General features: G+C 40.2%; 1 protein-coding gene across 1 annotated transcript in view; it reads right to left on the bottom strand.

Annotated features, from left to right (window-relative positions):
- MOXD1 (monooxygenase DBH like 1) overlaps positions 1 to 13,763 on the bottom strand; it is a 193,123-nt gene that overhangs the window by 123,258 nt on the left and 56,102 nt on the right. The window contains exons 3-4 of the mRNA XM_049785015.1: positions 11,090 to 11,208; positions 442 to 1,361 (exon numbers count right to left, since the gene is read on the bottom strand). Of these exons, the coding sequence (XP_049640972.1) occupies positions 442 to 1,361; positions 11,090 to 11,208 (1,039 nt within the window). The remainder of the gene's footprint in view (positions 1 to 441; positions 1,362 to 11,089; positions 11,209 to 13,763) is intronic.

The raw sequence follows: 13,763 nt of genomic DNA, 5'->3' as shown, positions 1-13,763 counted from the left end.
TGTGTGTGTGTGTGTGTGTAAGAATTGAAGTGCCGAAGAATATAAAATTCTGAGTAGAGTGAGAGAGAGAGAGAGAGAGAAAAGAGAAAGAGAGAAGAGAGAAGAGAGAGAGCTGAGAGAGAGAGAGACAGAGAGAGCAAGAGAGAGAGAGAGAGAGAGAGAGAGAGAGAGAGAGAGAGAGAGAGAGAGAGAGAGAGAGAGAGAGATGGGGGCGGTCGTGGCGGGGACTCGGAGCTGGGCGAGCAGGGACAATAGAGTTCCAAAGTGGCCCGGCCCTCCGGAGCTCCATCCAGTTCCCGGGGACTGGGGAGGACCGGACGGACGGGGGAGGGCGCGGGGAGGGTCCGGGGACACGGCGGCCGGCGCCTTCGGCGGGCTCCCACGCGGGGCGCCCGGGCGGGCGGGCGGCGGGGCGGAGGGTGCGGGGTCCGAGCGACTTACCTGCAGGTAGGGGCGGCCGTGGGCCACCCCGCCCAGGACGAGGTCGGCCGCGGCCATGGAGCCGGAGGGCGAGAAGCCGAGGCCCACGTAGCCGGCCGTGCGCGCCTCGAGGCGGAAGGCCAGGCGGGCGCCGCGCGGCCCCCAGCGCAGCCAGTACTGGCCCGCGGCGTCGAGGAGCGCGCGGTGGGGCAGCGGGGCGCCCGGGCAGCCGGCCGCGGGGGCCGGGGCAGCGGGCAGCGGCCCCCCGAGCGGGAGCAGGAGCGGGAGCAGGGGCAGCAGCGGGAGCGCGAGCAGCGGCCGGCCGCGCATCCTGCCTCGGTCGGGCGCCTCGGGCCGTCCCGCGGGCACCGGCTGCGTCTGGGCCCGCCCCGCGCCCGCCCCGCCCGCCCGCCCGCCCGCACAGAGGCGGACCCCGCGCCCTGCCCCGTCCCGTCCCCGTCCGCGTCCCCTTCCCGGTCCCCGTCCCCGTCCCAGTCCCCGTCCTCGTCCCAGGCCCCGTCCCGTCCCCGTCCCGGGCTCTCGCGGACTCCCTCCCCGCGACTCGACGGGCGGCGCGGGAACGCGGGAGCCCGTGCGGTCCCCGAGACGGCGAGGCGGGGAGCAGGGGCGGTCGGGGTGCCGAGGGGACCGTGCCGAGGCGAGGCGAGGCGAGGCGAGGGGCCCGCAAAGAGAGGGGATGCTCGGCCGCCGGTTTTCTGAGCCTCGCGACCCAGAGGCGTCCCCACCTCCTGACTCTGGTCCTAGCCGGGGCCTCCCTCGCCCCTTTTTGCCCCGCCGGGAGCCCCCGTCCGGATTCTGGGACGGTCTCGTTCCCGAAGTCAGGGCCACCCCCTGATGCTTGCCCCAGCTGTTTGGGGTTGCCTGGCCGCTGAGGGGGTGATCCTGCCGGACTTCTGGGCCGTTGGCAGAACAGGTCGGGACTCCGGGGTTGGATGGGGGAGAAAGACTTTCATTTGGAATCCTCTTTCCCTGCTGTTTCACGTTCTGACTCTGTCTGTCTGTCTGTCTGTCTTTCTCTGTCTCTGTCTCTCCTGTCTCTCTCCTCTCTCTACTTTCTCCTCTCCTCTCTTCCCTCTCCTGTCTCTCTCCTCTCTCCTCTCTCTACTTTCTCCTCTCTTCTCTCTCCTCTCTCCTCACTCTCTCCTCTCTCCCCTCTCTCCTCTCCTCTCCTCTTTCACCTCTCTCCTCTCTACTTTCTCCCCTCTCTCCTCTTTCCTCTCTCCTCTCTCTATCCCTCCTCTCTCCTCTCTCTCTGTCTCCCTCTCCTCTCTCCTCTCTCCTCTCCTCTCTCTACTCTTTCTCCTCTCGCCTCTCTCTCCTTTCTCTCTCCTCTCTCTCTTCACTCTCTCCTCTTTTCTCTCTCCTCTCTCTCTTTCTCTCCTCTCTTTCTCCTCACTCCTCTCTCTTTCTCCTCTCTTCTTTCTCTCTCCTCTCCCCCCCCCCCTCTCTCGCCATGTGACCATGATGAAACTTTCCTGTTTCTTCATCTGTAATATCCTGTTATCCTGCCATGGTCCAAAAAGTTCTAAGGCAAACTAGAAAAAAAAATGCAAAGTGCTAGGAATGAAAAATATATAATTTAGAAGAATACTGGAAATATGACCTACTTATTCTTGGATTTTTGAAGGTGCTCAATTACCACCGATGCTTATTATTAGAGCTCTCTCTTCAGAACATTTCGGTATGCTTTTCTTGTTCTTATGTTCTCCTCCAACTTCTCTAAGCACCAGCATTTATTAAAATTGTTTTCCCAAGAATCCAGATCTATACACCATGTCTGGAAAGCAGCCTTCAGGATTCTACTTCTTAAGGGAATTCAGAGTTCACCAGAGAAGTCTGTTGGTGCTGCGCTGAAATTGGTGTTAAACCACATTCAGGAGTGAGCCACGGATTCACTGGGGCATCTCTGGCATCATCAGAGTTAAATTTGGGGAGGAAACAAGAAATAAGAGTCTGTGAAACCTTAAGAAAACTGATGGAGTACATGAACCAAGAACCAAGCATAAGACCATCAGAGCACATATCAGAGTAGTACAAACTCAGACTGCGACCTTTGCAGAGAGTTGCTACAAACACCAAGGACTTGGTTGCGACTGCTATTCTAGCCATCAAAATAAGGGGTACAGGAGATAGAGAGAAGAACAAAATAGTGGAGTGCAAGAGGAGTGCAAACACATGAATCACTCTCTCATCACACTCGACAGGGATTTCAGAGTTAAGTTATTCCAGAATGATCCAAGTTATTCTGTCTTCTGACCCTGCTTTGATTCTTAGCAAAGAGGAACCAAGAACTCATAACTATTTCATAGTTGTGTGGTATTATTGAAATATTAATTCACAATTCACTTCTAAAATCTGGCGTTAATTAGTCACCGCCTTCTATCACTTCCACTTCATTAACTCTTGTTCTTTCAGACACAAACTACTAGAAAATGTAAGCATGTCTAGTGTTTTACATCCATGTGACTTTTGAGATCATTCACTTTACATGTTTCATTTTCCATTATTCACTTTCTCTCTGTACTCTGAGATATTCTCTGCCTTCTTTTCCAGGTTGCAGTCACATAACACCTACCCCTCTATAGCGTTGTCCACAAGTATGCCCTTGTAAGCTGAATCATTCATTGATTTGAGTTTCTACAGAATTGCCTCCTAATTCAATTGCACAGAGATGTCAATTTCCCAATTTAAAGCCAATCCACAGGCTTGTCTTAAATCTGTAAGAAAAGTAGAAAGGATTCTTAGATCAATTAAAATCTCATGCATGTTGCAGATTCCAAATGTGAACTGTGACTTTATATAATGAACACAGTAAAAGTGGAAAAGAATTCCTGTCTTCTTGTACAAAGGTGCAATAACACAAAATATTTATTAAAAATCTGTTTTCTCAGGAGCACAAAGAAAATATTGCTAAAGAAGGATCTCAGCAGTTCTCCAACACTCAGAGTGTGAAGCTGGAACATTTTTCTCACTTTGTCTTTTAACTAAGATATGTGGATAGCAGACAAAAGTTAGACACTGTTTGAACTTAATGAGTCAGTGGCACAAAAGCAAACATTACAACTCTGGTGTTTTTTCTTTTGTTGTTAACAGACTCTCTAGTTCTTATTTCATCTTAATAAGGAATATAATTTTGAAGGCTCCCGAGTCATGACCACTGAACATTCTTTCAAAAGAGTTGATGCATGCCCAGAGAAACAAATGTTGTGTTTTACTATTCCCAATATTACATTCCTCTTTGAATACTTTGAGGTATTGATGATTGATGATGATTGTGAAGACAAAAATAATTTATTATGATCAGAAAACTGAGGTAGGTGAGTTCTTTGCATTACTTTGAAGTTAAGTATCTGTTGGATTGAAAAAAATTATTCTTAGGCTCTTCCATATAAAAATTGAATATAGAAATCACTTCTCCATGTCGAGTCTATGCTATGATGGGTTGGAGGAATAATACAATGGTATGGTATTCACCATATAGGCATCAAACTAGTTTGATCCTTGCAACCCATATGGACCTCCAAGCCTGCCAGAATTGGTAACTGAGCACAATGCCATAAATGTGCCCTGAGTATAGCCAGGTCTGCTCCCATTTCCCCTAAAAATTCAGAAAAACCTAAACTGACATATTCTATAAACTGTGTTCTGACTTTAAAAGCTTCAATAACACTTACCTATGAAAGGAAAGAAAGAATTTTGGTCACTAATCACAGTCCTTTCCATGTAATTACTCTGTATATAAATAATGTGGTAATAAATAAGTGGATTTATAGTTTATAGGCTTTATAATATAGGCTATAATTCAGCCTATATTAACATGAAGCAATATTTCAAAGATTGTTTAGGCATTAATGCAAGGAACAGGCCCTAGAATTATTAAACTCATTTTAACATGGAAAACATAACCATGTTTTCATATTTTAGCAATTTTATGGACAAAGTTGATAAATTGATAAGCAGTAAGTCTATAAGAGAGGAAATAATAAAATTTACTATTTTTCTAGGAATGTTAGCTCTTTAAAATATCTTAGGACCCAAGTCATTCTTTCTTCTTGCAACTAAGGAAAGTAAGTTCAAGAGAAAAGTGAATTATTACAAATTCCAATTTTGTTTTCCTTTTGGGCCACACCCGGTGACACTCAGGGGTTACTCCTGGCTATGGGCTCAGAAATTGCTCCTGGCTTGGGGGACCATATGGAACCCTGGGGGAAGGAACTGCGGTCAATCCTAGGTTAGCCCTACTGCTTGTGCCACCACTCCAACCCCTACAAATTCCAATTTTTAAAAAAAAAGGATGATTGGTTGTTTAATACAATTAATAATGTCTGCCTTTTCTTAACGTTTATTTTCAGTGACTGATCTTCACTACTAGCATTGGTCTACCTTTATCTAAACATGCTGGAGAAAATATTGAAAGAGGCATTGTGAATATGGTAACATTATCTTCAAGATATTGCCCTCTGTCTATTTCATAAACCTTGCTTTTAAATAGTATCCTTCTAGATGTTTATACTTCTTTTTTTTTTTTTTTTTTTTTTTTTTTTTTTTTTTTTTGGTATTTGGTATTTTGGGTCACACCCAGCAGTGCTCAGAGGTGACTCCTGGCTCTACACTCAGAAATCGCTCCTGGCAGGCTCAAGGGACTATATGAGATGCCAGAATTTAAACCACTGTCCTTCTGTATGCAAGGCAAATCGCCTTACCTCCATGCTATCTCTCCGGCCCCAGATGTTTATACTTCTAAAGCCATCAGCTTAAAGACAAATTTAAGCACTTAATTGAAACGAGTCAACATTAATTAAAAGTGAAATAAAAATTATTTCTGCAAGTGACAAGATACTTTGTATTACTTAATTCCACATGTGGTTTTGTGAAAACTTAGTAAAGCATATATCATGAAAAAATTATTAAAAATAACTAAAATATAAATAATTAATATCAAAATTTTCATTGAAGTTGTAATGACTATAACTGAAAAACCATAATAATCAATTATAATAACTGGAAAACGTGACCTAGACTAGGAACTAGTGTTAAATCTTCAAAGCTTTTAAATACATGTAAGATGTGTGTAATTTCTTATATTAGTTTTATTTTCTCTTATTTCTAAATCTGAGCTTCTAGACTAAATATGCTTTATTTCAACTTTTGAAGACTTAAACTAATAACTTTATCTTATAATAAATTAAGTAAATTAAAAAATACTCAAATTAGAAATTGAAGATTAACTGATTAGTCTTACATAAATGTAGTTTTATCTTCAAAAGAATCTTTTACTATATTTAGATAACTAAGCAAGACTGAAAATTTTTCTACATTCAAATTTATTTATATGTTTTGAATTTTATTTCACTATAGCATTGTAATTTACAAAGCTATTCATGCTTGACATTCAATGTTCTACACTGATCCTGCCCCCAGTGTCAAACTCCCTCCATGAGTGCTTCCTCTCCTACTTTCCATCCCATCTTGATAGGCATCTTTTAAATCTTGGTTATTACAGTATGTGTCTCAAGATTTCAGTGTTGTGCACTCTGTGGTTTACATATTTAGCTCTATCATTCCTTAATATCTCTTATGTACTTGAATCCCCTTGACCCTGGTCCCTGTTTGCTGTTCCTTCTCATCAATCTCTTCTCTCTCTATTGCCTCACTCAATTGATTTCCTCTCCTCCCTATACTCTGAGGCCCAGGTTAATACTCCTTTATTCTATTGTATTTTCTCATCCAGTTGTTCTAAATACTTCAAATTGTAAGCCAAAGATCCTATTTAATATCTCTTTCATTTTTGATCAGGTCTCTTCACTTACCACAGAGTTTACCCAAAGTCCATCAAACCACACTTCATTAAAACATTAGTCTTCAGAGTAAAACTATCAGTAATAAAGTGATCACCATAGAAATTATTAGAGAGTTGAGTTTAGGGAGACTTAGGCTTGAAAAACTATCACTAAACTGATACTGTCCTTTTCATCTCTATTCCTATAAATGCTTGTATAAGTCAGTATTTGGTAAATACCATTCCAATAGTAAGCACAAGACACAAAATATAAAATCTGAGACTGTAAAAAAAAAAGGTTATAGAGATTGAGCCAAATTTATATGGAAGAACCAAAGTAAATACAAGAAATTTAAAAGTACAAAGCTTTAACTTAAGAAATTAAGTTAGTGCCAGAGGCTAGTTCAGTTGATAAGGCATTTTGCCTTGTAGGCAGCTGATCTCCAGCATCCCTTACAGTTCTGAGAGCACTACCAGGAGTAACTCATTAATGTAGAGCCAGAAATAACTCCTGGGCATTACTAGGTGTGGCCCAAAGACCAAACCAAAGACACAAAACAAACAAAAATAAAAGGTAAGCTTTGATAAACAAAGTTTCTACACTGAGCTAATGGGAGACAGATGCTATCACTAAGAAAAAAATCTTAAAACAAAGCAACAAGCTGCAAGTGATAAGTTTCTTACATATAGACATTTACCCTGGAGAGTAAGATGGTAGGAACCACCCAATACCCAGAACCTCAAACCATGATGATATATGTGGAACACTAGAATGGGAGTCAAGAAACTATCATGCACAGACAGGGGTGGAAGTCACTGACTAGCACCATCATGATGTTTCTGACTTTCTTGATAACAGTGCTGCTTGCCATATTGAATCTCATTCTCCATAGTTACAGGCTTGTGGAAAAGTTCTCAAGGAAAGCTCTATCCACTACTCGTAAAATTAGCTAAATAACAGCAAAACCAGTAACAGGAATGTTTTTCCTTGACAAACACTCATTTACTGACTGTATATATATTCAGCTTCTTTAAAGGGAACTTTAATTAGAGCCATGTACTTTCCATAGTGTAATAAAGTAATCAGGAGCCCTCTCTACTAATGTGACCCCTTCCTTGTAGTCTCAGGAAATAAAAATATTTACCAGAAAAAATTGACACTCCATCCTCCTCTGAAACATCCTGGCACAATTTCTCTCAACACCACCCAGATATATACAACCACAGAATCTGGGAACTGTTGGACATAGGTAACTGTAAAGTTATGATAAATATTTAGGCCCTCTCAAACAGTGTACAAGAACCTCTAAAGTACTCTCCTTCTAGAGCCTTTGGTCTCTGCTCAGATCCACTCACTTGCATATGGTTCTCCAAATCTCCAGACATAAAGGAGAAGAAATAATTCACCCACACTGATGGTGGATGACAAGACCTTATAAATAAGTCCAAAAGCAACCATTTTGCAAGCTACCTAAGAAGACTGCAAGTCAATGATCTTAATGATGCTCACAGAAATAAGAATAAAAAATAGACGAGATATTTTTTGGGGGAAGGCTTAGGAGTTTGTGCTACACCCAACTGTGCTCAGAGTTTATTCCTAGTTCTGTACTCAGAAATTACTCCTGGCAATTTGGGGAACCATATGAAATGTAAAGGATTAAACCCAGGTCAGCCACATGCAAGGCAAACACCCTTGCTGCTGTGCTCAAGCCCCATATAGAAGAGATCTTTAACAAAGACAAAGTGTGAGAAAAGTCCACAGGGAAAACACAAATCTAAAAAAATACATTAGTCAAACTAAAGAATACAACAGACAACTCATGAGAAGTTTATAAAAATCGATGATCTCAGTAATAAAAAATCATTTTAAAAGATAAAGGCCATCAAAATGAAGAAAAACAATTATAGTTACAATTAGAAGAAACATTAACATCAGAGGGATTTCAGAAAGGGAGCAAATAGAAATATGCAAAATTTTTATAAGAATAAATAATAGAAAATATATTCCTCAATCTGAGAAAATAGATAACCAAGTCAAGGGAACTCAAGTTCTCAATAGGGACTGGAGAGATGGTACAACAGGTAGGGCGATCGCCTTATACGTGGCTGCAGCTAATCACCTTAAGCGCACACCTTGTTTTTTTGTTTTGTTTTGTTTTGTTTTTATTTAAACACCTTGATTACATACATGATTGTGTTTGGGTTTCAGTCATGTAAAGAACACCCCCCATCACCAGTGCAACATTCCATCACCAGGGTGTATGCTTCTGTGTATAGGGAAGGCTAGGGGCCTAGGGAAAGCAGGGTGTGTGCTCTGGATGTTAAAACAAGGTGTGTTTTCCATATAGGTTGAAAAACACACCTTGTTTTAACATCCAGAGCACACACCTGCTTTCCCTAGCCCCCTAGCCTTCCCTATACACAGAAGCATACACCCTGTTGTAATCCTCTCTCACATCCTACCCATTGCTGGTAGAGTCCACATCTTTTTCTCCCTAATACGAATTTCCCTTCCCCATCTATAATAAACTGAGTTACTCTTCGGAAGTGGCTGGTGGATGCTTCTTCGTAAGTGATCTACTCACCTGAGATTTGATCACACCAGTGACTTCTACTTCCAGTGACTCTGACCTCACCAGCAACTCTACATCTTGGGATCTACTTTACCAGCCTCATTTGCACATGGTCAACTCAAGTTAGAGCACTAACTCCCCAGAGCACAGCAAGAGTGATCTCTGAGTATAGGACCAGATGTTTAAAATTTGTAGCTATAAAACTGTCAGGGAGAACATTACCACTATCATATTTATTACAAAGTATAAGTTCCTTTTTGTGTGGCTAAATCATGACATCAAAGAGTGAAGGTATTTGGTTCATATGAAGAAGCTATGACTATAAGCTGTGATCAGTTAGTGGAAACAAAATATTCTGAAAAAAATTTTTCTAAAACTTTTTAGTTTTAAGGTGCCCCTTTTCCTTCCTTTTGTTGTTTCAATGTCCTTGAGTCACATACATGAATTTGTGCTCTTAAAATTTGGTTTCAGTGTACAGCAGGTTACAAACTTGTCATGGAGCTCGAAATCATAATGGCGGTGATGCCAGGACGGCACTCAGCCGCATAGGGCCTTGTCAGGGTCTGAACTCCTGATCTCAGACCTGCTGGTCCTCTACCAAGAGTCAAACTCCCATGTCCTGAAAGCTTCACTGTAAAATGAGCTTCTATTTTGTTGTTTTTTTTTTTGTTGTTGTTGTTGTTTCTCTTTTAAAAAATAATAAGGAATTTAAATAAATCATAATTTGGTTACAAATGAGAGAAATTAAAAATGATATTTCTATAAATGCTGCTAAGAAGCATTTGTGGCCAGAATGAAAAGGCTTTGATTTGAAAATATATAAAACGGGACTGGTGAGGTGGTGCTAGAGATAAGGTGTCTGCCTTGCAAGCGCTAGCCAAGGAAGGACTGCAGTTCAATCCCCCAGAGTCCCATATGGTCCCCCCAAGCCAGGGGCAATTTCTGAGCGCTTAGCCAGGAGTAACCCCTGAGCAGCAAATGGGTGTGGCCAAAAAAAAAAGTATATAAAGTACATAAAACATAAAATCAAGGTAGATTTAGCCATGTTAAAATATTTAAGAAGATAAGTATCTCAGTGGAGGGACTTGACCTGACCTTCTGGGATCCCTCTGACCTGTTTTCCACAGAGGAAAAGCTAAATGATCCGTCAGAATAGACCATTTCCTGCTCCATTCTTTCTCCCTCTTAAATAAATAATAATTAGTCTTGCAAAAATCCCTGCATCAATATATTGCTTAGGAAAATAGTAAGAAATTTTATGTCAAAATATTAATTCTAACTCTTTAATTTGCTAAGAGCAAAAGCATTATGATATTATTTGATGGTGGCAAACTGACAATGTTTAGGAACATTTATAAATGCCATGGTACTCATTTTGGGGGAAGCAGGCAGGGTTTGGACCATACCCAGTAGTGTTCACTGGCTATTCTTGGCTTTATGCTTAAGAATTATCCCTGATGGTGCATGGGCGACAATATAGATAGAATGAGTAGAACCTGGTGTAGCACCTTACTCTCAGACCAAAGCAAGTACCTTAACCCTGTACTAACTCATAGGCCTCATGGCATTCATTTAATTAAGTAAAATTTGCAGTCAATCCTGAATTATTCAAATAAATAATATTTTGTTCATATAAAAATTATCTAAAAATTGTCAGTTTGCTGTAGTGTAAATTCTGTACCTTTATTTAGTAGCTAAAATTGGAAAAAGATAAAATCAGAAAAGCCACATGATTGAATGAGTCAGGAGAATAGAAGTTTAAAAATGAAAGGAATAGAAATGTCAGGGTATAATACTAGAGGTTTGCTGACATTCATTACACAACCTCAGCCCATTCATCTTCAGTTATACTATTTCATGGTCACTTTCCATTGGTTATAGTCAGTTTTATGACGTGTTTAATTTGTGTGTATAGCAAAGCTTTCAAATAAATAAAGAGTTTGTAATATTCCAAGAAAATAAAACATAGATTGGACAGTTCTGTCAACATAGATAATAATGAAAAATTAGAAAATTTGGCAGAAAGATACTGTTATAGAAACATAACTTAAAAATATTCCTTGGACAGTCACCGTGTTCAAATTGAGCCAGCTCTATAAACTTATTTTTTTCTTAAATGAGATATAAACTAAGCTGTAAAAAGTCATGGGTACACAGGCATACACAGCACAAAGCTGGCTGAGTCCCCATTTTGCAGAAGCCATGCCTACTGCCTCCATCACTCACAGTCACCATTTCCTTTGATTCCTGCCACATTACTAAACCTCTACAATTTTTTTGGAAACACCAATCTGACCAAACTTTAGGCACACTGGTTTGGGGCTGACATCACCAGGGCTTGTTGGAGCTCGTGCAGGCACCGTTCCCAATATATTCCTCCTTCCAGGAGGCTGGCAGCTGATAAGTACATTGCCCCTAAAAGTGTAAAAGTCATAGTATCAGTAATTATGCTTTGAATTTCTGGACTACTTCATGTGTTTGATGCTCTGATCCCTAATTTAATATAATAAACAACTAACACCAAGAGCTAATTAAACCTTCTGCCACTGTATTAATGACTTCATTGGAAATACATAATTTTTTAACTTTCTTCACTTCCATTTTTATCTTTTTTATTAATAATTTTGCTTTCATTTACTGGAAATAAATATATTATAATCAACTATGTCTCTGTGATACATTTTAATATTAAAATATTTATTATTTATTTGTCAAAATGGGTTTTTAATATATATGAGATGGACCCAGAGAGTTAGCACAATGGGTAGAGTACTTGTCTTGCATGCAGTCAACTGGGATTAGATCTCTGGCATCCCATATGATTTCTTGAGCTTGCCAGGAATAGTTCCTGAGTGTAGAATCAGGAGTAAGCTCTGACTATCATTGGGTATGACTCTCCAAATAACAACTATATATATATATATGTAAAATTCTATATTTGTAGTCATTATCTCTGCAGTTTTAGTGGGAAAATTACTTCCATCATGGGGAAAAGTAGTAAGTACTATAACTTTAAAATCAAAATGCTTTTAAAATATGTAATACTTATTTCTTGTTTTGGAGACACACATAACAATGTTCAGGGCTTTACTCCCAGCACTCTGTTCAGGGATTATTCCTAGCAGAGCTTGAGGCCATAAATAAAGGCTGGAGAAAGAGCCGAATCAGCTGCATTCAAGGCAAGTACCTCTGGTCCCAAAATTGTAATTTCATTAAAAAAAAATTTTTTTTTGTAATTGTTTGTGTTGATCCCTGAAGTACACAAAGCATGCAGGGGTTATTCTTGACTCAGAATTGCTAGTGGGACTGGAGTGATAGCACAGTGGGTGTTTGCCTTGCACGTGGCTAACCAGGTTTGATTCCCAGCATCCAATATGGTCCCCCAAGTCTGTCAGGAATGATTTCTGAGCACAGAGCCTGGAGTAACACTGAGCACCTACAGGTGTGGCCCAAAAATAAACAAAAAAGTAATTGCTATCAGATGCTGGTGACCAGACCCAGGTCAGCCAGTGTGAAACAGTATTTATCTCCAGTTCTGTGAAAAAACATTTTAAAAGTAAGAAACATTTAAATATTTAATAGAAAGAAGTATTCAGCATGTATTCTATAATGCAAAATTTATATTATTTAGTCATTTATTCACTTATATACATTATACATCTGTAATATTTAGTGTATATATAAAATAAATTTTACCAATTATTAAAAATTATTAGGTATTCAGGATGCCTCCAAATGCCACTGCAATCAGCTGCCGCCTGACTAATATGGCTTGACAGTAGACTGTGGCTTTTGAAACCAACCCCACCTAGAAGCATCTGAGGAAGCTACATGATTGGAGGTAAGATGGCTCCACACCAGGAGGGTGAAGCCAGATGACCTCAGCTGTTCAGATTTGCTCAGTGGCCACAGACATCTCATAGTGAACGCTAACACAACATGCAGAAAACATCTCATTACAGGTGTAACAATATGGAAAAAAACACAGGCCAACACCATGTGTAGAGAATGAAGATGGCAGCTCTGATGACCTGAAAAGTGCCAATAACCTATTTAACCTTTCAGACAAGGAGTTTAAAGAAGAAATATGGATGGTCCTCATAGAATTCAAAGAAAGCATGGATCAAGCTCAACTATCCACAAATAAGAATAAAGAGGATATGAAGATAGAAATCAGAAAACTCCAAACTGAAATAGCAGGACTGAATAACTTGGTAAATAAAATGAAAAGCTCACTGGAAAGCCTATCCAATAGAGTAATAGCAGCTGAAGACAGAATAAATGAGTTGAAAGATAAAATGAATAACAACTCTAAGAAACAGAAGAGTTTGGAAGAATCTTATGGTGAATGATCAGACAATGAAAAAAATCTTTAAATAATGTGAACAGTCAAGAATAAAAGTCTTTAATAAACTCAACATAAACAACATAAGAACTACAGGAGTCCTAGAGACCCAGGCAGAAAATACCCAGGAAGAATCAACAACCAAGGACATCATTGTAGAGATACTCCCAGAGCTAAACACTGAATTCAACAAAATCTTGCATGTCTGAAGAGTACCAATAAAAAAAAATAAAAGAAAAGCACCCCAAGACACATGCTAATCACAATGATGAATACCACATATAGGGATAGAATATTGGAAGCAGAAAGATCACAAAGGGAAATTACATTCAAAGGAACATCCTTAAGATTTCAAGACCATGGCGTGTTTTTGGTTTGTTTGTTTGTTTTTGTTTGTTTGTTTTTTGTTTTGTTTTTCGTCTGTTTTTTTGTGGTGCTTATCAATATAGCTGGAGTCCTCACTGGATAATTGACACTTTTTTTTGGTACTGGTGGAGTGTTTCACCTTCTTTTTCTCCTTCATCTCCCAAATCGATGATGAGAGCCTCTAGAAGGATTCCACCCATTTTTGGAGTATTAGACTCTTACCCCAGTTTATTTATCTTCTCTTTTTCAGGCAAAACCA

Source organism: Suncus etruscus, chromosome 12 (assembly GCF_024139225.1).
Source record: "Suncus etruscus isolate mSunEtr1 chromosome 12, mSunEtr1.pri.cur, whole genome shotgun sequence".
Taxonomy (NCBI): Eukaryota; Metazoa; Chordata; class Mammalia; order Eulipotyphla; family Soricidae; genus Suncus; species Suncus etruscus.
Note: the sequence above shows the minus strand (reverse complement) of the source record. Positions and strands in the feature narration are given on the sequence as shown.